This window comes from Alternaria atra (assembly GCF_907166805.1).
Source record: "Alternaria atra isolate CS162 genome assembly, contig: 35, whole genome shotgun sequence".
Classification (NCBI taxonomy): domain Eukaryota; kingdom Fungi; phylum Ascomycota; class Dothideomycetes; order Pleosporales; family Pleosporaceae; genus Alternaria; species Alternaria atra.
In genome coordinates this window covers 1,698,367-1,705,903 of record NW_025091334.1, presented here as the reverse complement: position 1 = coordinate 1,705,903, position 7,537 = coordinate 1,698,367, and the positions used below count along the sequence as shown (strand labels likewise).

The 7,537-nt window shown below is 51.0% G+C and overlaps 3 protein-coding genes across 3 annotated transcripts; 1 reads left to right on the top strand and 2 right to left on the bottom strand.

Annotated features, from left to right (window-relative positions):
• Positions 1-354: 354 nt before the first annotated feature.
• On the top strand, positions 355-4,408 carry ALTATR162_LOCUS11459 (uncharacterized protein; the record flags this gene model as incomplete). Its single annotated transcript, XM_043319101.1, has 3 exons — positions 355-1,576; positions 1,635-3,668; positions 3,717-4,408. The coding sequence occupies 3 exons, from the start codon at positions 355-357 to the stop codon at positions 4,406-4,408; spliced, it is 3,948 nt and encodes a 1,315-aa protein (XP_043175036.1).
• A 238-nt stretch (positions 4,409-4,646) lies between these two features.
• On the bottom strand, positions 4,647-5,690 carry ALTATR162_LOCUS11458 (uncharacterized protein; the record flags this gene model as incomplete). Its single annotated transcript, XM_043319100.1, has 1 exon — positions 4,647-5,690. One exon carries the CDS (start codon positions 5,688-5,690, stop codon positions 4,647-4,649), a length of 1,044 nt encoding a protein of 347 aa, XP_043175035.1.
• Positions 5,691-6,494: 804 nt separating this feature from the next.
• ALTATR162_LOCUS11457 (uncharacterized protein) lies at positions 6,495-7,325 on the bottom strand (the record flags this gene model as incomplete). Its single annotated transcript, XM_043319099.1, has 4 exons — positions 6,495-6,589; positions 6,655-6,828; positions 6,880-7,215; positions 7,265-7,325. 4 exons carry the CDS (start codon positions 7,323-7,325, stop codon positions 6,495-6,497), a joined length of 666 nt encoding a protein of 221 aa, XP_043175034.1.
• Between the last annotated feature and the right edge of the window lie 212 nt (positions 7,326-7,537).

Sequence of the window (7,537 nt, the reverse complement as noted above, 5' to 3'; positions counted from 1 at the left end):
TTGAACCTTTGGTCGACTGTAAGCAGTAGCCGGACTTGTCCAGTGACAGCATTTCTTCGCGCTGTAGACTACTAAATTAGCGTAAGGCGTCGTGATGGATTCTAGAAGTTTTGAAGAACACAGCTGCGAACCTTCCTTGTAAAGCAATATGAGACTTCTAGAGTCCAGCCAAGCCCCTGCATGCAGTTCGGTTGGCAAGCGAGGCGGCGTGTTTGAACATCGTCGTATCGCGCGAAAGAAACTCCGCGCGTTGACATGTGAGCGAAGGATTGGTTTCATGCGCGCTTCTTCTTTGCGAACGACTGACCATGAACATTTAACCAGAGTCCCGCAAGCATAGAGTCACTAGAGAAGATGGAGTCGGGGTCTATGCAGGGCAGATCGGAATCTGCTGCTGCTCCGCATAAGCTGAAAGAAGAAGACACGACGCTTGCGACACCGCTCCGCGGAGACTCCACAAGCACATCTTACAACGACAACCACGGCATCTCCTTGCGCGAAGTTGATCCCGTTTCTGTGCGATTGGAACACCTCACAGTTTCAGTCGATGAATCGCCAAATGCCTTTACTCGCGCCTTCTCGAAGCAGAAGTCGTCATCGGATCACAAGCATGTCAAGACTATACTTAACGATATATCGGCGGACATGCCATCTGGAAGCCTCACAGCCATCATAGGGGGAAGTGGAAGTGGAAAGACATCATTACTCAACTCTATGAGCGGGCGCTTAGCAGTGGGAAATCGGCTGGCTACTTCGGGCCGGACACTTTTCAATGGTAGCGAGGATGCATCGCGCATCAGAAGCGCATACGTCATCCAACAAGACATTCTCCTTCCGACATTGACTGTTAGAGAGACCTTGACCTACGCTGCCCAACTACGACTACCCTCTTCGGTCGACAACAAAGAGAAGAAGCAGCTGGTTGAAGAAGTCATCTTGGAGCTGAGCCTGAAAGAAGCTGCAGATACGAGGATCGGGAATAATGCGCACAAGGGTTGCAGTGGTGGAGAAAAGAGAAGGACAAGTATTGGAGTTCAGCTCTTATCAAACCCTTCTCTACTATGGCTGGATGAGCCAACCACCGGACTTGACTCAACAAGTGCCTTTCAGGTGATCAAGACCCTACAGAATCTTGCTCGAAATGGGCGGACCATCATTGTTACCATCCACCAGCCGCGTTCTGAAATATGGGATCTGTTCGACAATGTAGTCCTTCTATCCCGGGGCAGCCCTGCGTATGCAGGCAGCGCGAAAGACTGCCTTCCATACTTTGCGAAGCTGGGTCACGAAATGCCTCCATTCACTAACCCAGCTGAATATCTTATCGACGTTGTCAGTGTCGATAACCGGAGCGTGGAGGCAGAGAAGGCGGCCCAAGATCGAGTTGGTCGCGTGATAGAGGTGTGGCGGTCGCATTGCAGTAACAACCTTCAAGAAAAGCATGAATCAACCACCCCAGCCACGACTGTGGCGAATACAGAACGGAAGAAGCAACGTGCCAGTCAGACATCACTTATGCAGCAGACACGCGTACTTACCGCCCGCACGTGGACTGTGACAATTCGTGACCCTATGGGTAAGGCGCTTGACAAGATGGCTACGGATGGAGCATACGCTAACTTTTTGAACTTTAGGCATGTTTGGAAGTCTTGTTGAAGCCATCGGGATGGCGGTCATCACAGGATGGATCTTTTTGCAACTCGACGGTTCACTATCTGGCATACGATCGCGACAAGGAGCCCTGTATAACGCAGCTGCGCTGCAAGGATATCTGATTCTACTCTACGAGACATACCGGCTTACAACCGATATCCAATTGTTCGACGAAGAGGCGCGACAAGGTGTTGTCAGCATACCGGCCTTTCTCATGTCAAGACGACTGGCTCGAATCTTGATCGAAGATATACCCGTACCTCTCATCTTCTCGCTCATCTATTATTTCTTCTGCGGCTTTCGCGCGGATGGCGGCCAATTCCTCACGTTCTTCGGGATCATACTGCTGCACCAGTATATCGCGGTGTGCTTCGCGATGACCTGTGTCGCCTGCTCAAGACACTTCGCTGGAGCGAGTTTGGTAGCTAATCTGGCATATACTCTACAATCGATGGCATGCGGTTACTTCATCCAGTCGAACACGATCCCCATCTACGTACGCTGGACCAAGTGGATAGCATATGTCTTCTACGCCTTCGGAGCATTATGCGCCAATGAGTTCACTGGCTCATTCTATGACTGTCCATTGGAGGGTGGGCGATCAAATCCAGCCTGCAAAGAATATGACGGCGACTTCATCATGGACTCCCTTGGTTTCCCAGACAACTGGGTTTGGAGACCGATACTTGCCCTTCTTGGTTTCGCCATTGCCTTCTACATCGGAGCAGGAGTGTTGCTCAAGTTCTGGAACGCCGAGATCGCTATGGCTCGTGCAAGACCCTCTAACATGGACGCCTCAGCTGGTAAAGAGAAGATGAGCGAGCATGTAGCAGATAATGTCAGAACGATCGATATTCGGTTGGAGGGCTACGGGATGGATGTTGAGAAACGCTCATTACGAAAGCGCTGGACGAAAACTATCCTCAAGCCGCTTACCGCCGACTTTTTCCCTGGGTCGTTGAATGTCATCATGGGGCCTTCGGGTTCTGGAAAGACATCACTACTGAATAGCATGGCGATGAGACTCAATGACGATACATCGACGCGGTACAAGCAGTACGGCTCCATGAGCTACAATGGCCTAATCCCAGCCCAAGAAGTCGTTCATTCGATCTGTTCTTTCGTCACACAGGATGACGATGCACTGTTGGCGTCATTAACAGTGCGCGAGACGCTTCGTTATGCAGCTGGCCTGCGACTTCCGAAGTGGTTGTCGAGAGAGCAGAAAACCCAGAAAGCTGAGGAAATTTTGCTGAAGATGGGCCTCAAGGACTGTGCAGACAACCTCGTTGGTAACGACATTATTAAAGGCATCAGTGGCGGTGAAAAGCGCCGAGTTACGATTGCTGTTCAGATCCTCACTGAGCCACGCGTCTTGTTGCTTGATGAGCCGTTATCAGGATTGGATGCTTTCACGGCACTGTCCATCATGGATGTGCTCCGTGGTCTGGCTCAAGAAGGTCGCACACTTATAGTCACGATTCACCAGCCGCGCAGCGATCTCTTCGCTCATTTCGGCAACATTCTGCTGCTTGCTCGTGGTGGACATCCCATCTATGCCGGTCCTGCCGACGGCATGTTAACCCATTTTGCCAATCTTGGCCACGAATGCCCACGTCATGTCAACCCAGCTGATTTCGCGCTCGATCTGATTACTGTTGACCTTCAGCACGAGAGACGCGAGGCGGCCAGTCGGAAGAAAGTACGCAAGTTGGTCGAATCGTGGAATGCTAGTGTCTACCCTGTCGCTCGAAATGGGTCAATTACAACACCAGCAGAACTGGGAAGTATGGCACGCGAACCATCGTCTTTTGCTTCAGCATACTCGATTCTGATTCGACGTGCGACGAAGAACATGTTTCGACAGCCGGATATTCTGATCGCGCGGATTATGCAAGTGGTGGGTTTGGGTATCGTGCTTGCTCTCTATTTTGCGCCTCTGAAGACCGATTATTTCTCCGTACAGAACAGACTGGGGTTCCTCGTGGAAATTGCACCGCTTTACTTTGTTGGCAGTATGTAAACCTCATCATAATTCTCGTTGCCATACTAACCTCAAACAGTGCTTAACAACATCGCCGTCTATCCTATTGAGAGAGACGTCTTCTACCGGGACTATGACGACCGCATCTATGGTGTTGAAGCCTTTTTCCTCACCTACATCTCCATCACTACCCCATTTGAGATCATAAGCTGCCTCGTCTTCTCGGTGCTCGCCGTTTTTGCTGTTGGTTTAGAACGCAATGCGCAAACTTACTTCATCATCACCTTCAACGCCTTCTGTATTACCAGCTGTGGCGAGAGTCTAGGGATCGCGTTTAACACGCTCTTTACGCACACTGGCTTCTCGGTAAACTGCATGTCAGTCTTTCTGAGCGTTGCGCAAGTCATGGGCGGCGTGTTGTCCCTTGACGTCCCAGACTTCCTGCAGGCTTGGAACCATCTTTCGCCTGTCAAGTGGGCGGTTGGAAACATGGCGCCGTATACGCTACGTGGTCTCAAATTCACATGCGAAGACTGGCAGAGGGTTAATAGACAGTGTCCTATCCAGACTGGAGAGCAGGTGCTTGACTTGTACAAACTGAACAAGAATCCGGAGATGAACCTGATGGCTTTGGGGATTTGCGCTATCGTGTATCGATTCCTGGCGTACGTCGTGCTCAAGATGGTCAAGGAGCGATGGCTGGGAAGACTATACAGAAAGCTGGGTGGTGGGAAAAAGAAACAGATGACTTCGACACCCCAAGCAGAATAGTTAGCAGGTACTCATGTGTCACGAGAGATAGCTTGTGTCTCCAAGGTTTTGTAAATATAGAATCTAACAAGATTTCCAACTCACCTTTCGTCATAGTTCTTCGTTGACAGCTGGAAGAAGCAAGCAACCCCCCTCCGAAATCCCCAAGAACAAAGGAAAACGTTCGAACAAGGCACTGTCCGAAAGTCACTAGATATACAAGAGCTATACAAGACCGAACAAGCCAACCAACCAGCACCTAGATACGGTGGCCCCAAAGATGAAGGGAGTTACCGTTCTGCCTGTTCCTTGTGTTGTCCCATCCAGCATCTTTCATCGTCAATACCCTAGAGACAGCGTCGTTGTACTTGAACGTCTGACCCTTCTCCCACATCCCATTGCCCAACTCGATACACTCCGTAACTGCGCAATTCTCCAACTCATCCGCCGATGTACCATCATTGCAGATCTGAATGAGGCGATTGAGACCCGTAGTACTAGCTGCAGCGAGCGGTTCAATACCCAACTGGGTACCTGGAGAAAGCCAAGGGCAGATATTGCCTGTAATGCGATAGAAGATGGTATGTTCAGCAGACTCGACAAGCATAACACCTGCCGGGATGCCACCGGCGATTTGACCGACATCTTGTTGTTCAGGCTGAGCCGGGTGGCCATGGTTGCCATCGTGGAACATGGGTGCTGGGCGAAAGTGTTGGGAGCCTGCCATACCGGGGGCCATCATCATACCAGGCATCATTCCACCCATGCCAACTCCCCCCATCGCAGGTACGTTTCCGAATGCGAGCCCGCCTCCAGCCCACAGCGGCGCAACAGGGGCGAAAGGGGGAATGACTCCGGCGATAGCGCCGGGAGGAGGTGGTGGGAATGGGACGCCGTTGGCATGCATACCGAAGCCTATACCGTGATGAGCACCAGGAAGAAAGTTGCCCGCTCGGATAGGAGCTAGTGGTCCGCCACCAGGACCCATGTAACCGCCCATCATAAATGGGTTCATGACACCGACAGGTGGAAAGACAGGTGGAAACGCACCTATACCGACACCACCGAAAGATGGAGCGATGCCGAATGCTGGACCACCGATACCAATGGGAAGAGGAGGGCCGTATATGGGGGCGTGTTGTTGTTCTACAACGACCCGGGCTCCTCCTGCTACTGCGGCGGAGTGTTGTGCTTGAAGTGCTGGACCAGCGTTGATAGGAGGTGGTGGAGGTTCGCGGTTGATGTTGGGGTTGTTACCGACGTTCGCGAGCCAGGGTTGACCGAAGGGAGGGCCAGCGGCCATAGGTAACGAGCAAGGAAGAACTTTGGAAAGGACAGCGAAGGTTGGTTGTTGGCGTCAAAGCAACCTAACCAAGCTGGCAGATGCTGTAGCTTTGATATTGGAACCCTGATAAGGACCGAAGTGGAGAGAAAATGTGTACGAGGATAAGAAAAGAATAGATAGCAATTTGAGCCGGTCATTTATATGTACAGGCTAGTATTGAGCCTGCGTTCGGGAGGCTTGCGATGCGTGAAGATGGAAGTGTTGAATGCTACGAACAGCGAGAAGCTCACATAGCATCACCGTAGTTGAATGTGCCCATCAAGGGATATGATAGTGTGATGGGAATGTAGCTATGCTTGAATGGAGAACACGTCGATAAATCAGCGTGGATCATCTTGCGCAAACAAAACTTCGAGATATCGTACGCACACACTATGCTCGAGAACTGGCCTCGTGACTGGAGAAAACCGTTGTGGATCTTAGCAGAACATCATTACATGCCACTTACTGAGATGATGTGGTACGAAAGCAGTGGTAGTGGTGGGCGAAATATTTCTTTGGCGGAAGGCAAGATCCCAAGTCGGGAAGTGAGGCGTTTGGCTTTGCATTCACAATGTGTCGTTCCCTGTGAAGTGAGATGTGACGGAAGTTTTCGAAAAGCAAAGAAGCAAGCAAGTTCAGGGAGCAGAAGAAGTACAGACAACAGTATGCAATAGTATATACGTAGAAGTAGAATGAAGCAGATATTGGCTTCAAAGCAAGTGCGAGAAATTGTTGGCGACCTTAGCGCCCAACCTTTCGCGTGTCCACACTAGAACATGCCTAGTAGGTAGCAACCTTGGGCCCAGGAACAACGTAAGATTTGAAGTTGTTGTAGATGTTGGCGGTGTAGCCAGAGTCTGTGCTCTTGACGTGGCCTGCAGAGGGGGAAGATACGAAGTCAGTGTATGTCTCACTTCTATTTCGTACAGTCACAACTTACCGGGAATCTTGGTAGTAGGAGAAGGCTTGCCTGAGCCGCCGCCAGTGACCTTGATTTGAGCGCAAGAGATGTAGAACTGGGGTGGGCTGCCAGGGTTGTGGATACCGAGCTGCTCGATGCGGAGTAGGTACTCTCCAGCAGGAATCTGGCTGGGGATAGTCGTGGAGTACGTGGCTGCGACAGTGTTAGCAAACCCTTATCACAATATTGGAGTGCGCAACTCACCACTCATGTCCCACGTAGCCTGGCCACCGGAGAATGTGGGGCCAATCTCCTTGATCTTGAACCAGTCGGTAGATCCATCTGCAGCGGCTGCAGAGTCGACCTTGGTCATGTAAAACGAGATAGGTCCCTGGTGGTAGACGGCTTGGTCTGCGGTGAACGAGACGGTGGAGCCGGCAGCTACAGAGACGGTTGTAGTCCCGCTGCCCGAGTTTCCTCCTGCATTACAGCGTAGATTCTTGTCTGCAAGGTCGGTAACAGGGCTGTTATTTGGGACAGGCCTGATATTCTGAAAAATGCCACCCTTGACGCCGTTCGCAGTAAGAGTTTGGAAGATGTCTGATGTGTGTAAGTGGGTTGTTGGTGCACATTTGGTGGTAGAACTCACAATGGGCTTGCGCAACGTTAGCAAAGGCCGCAAGGGCGGTAGCGATCGCGATGCACTTCATGGTCGAGGTTGGGAAGTGAGAGACTGGTGAGGCTGATAGCGAGTGAAATCGAATGTGCTGATGATCTTGATAGAGAATATGAGAGAACGGTGTCTAGGTCTTATATACACTTGTTCATGAACCTGACGCCTCGAATGGCTTCTACGTCCATATTGCACCACTCAGGACATGGCCAAAGAGAGTAAACACCAAACTATGATTGGACCAAGCAT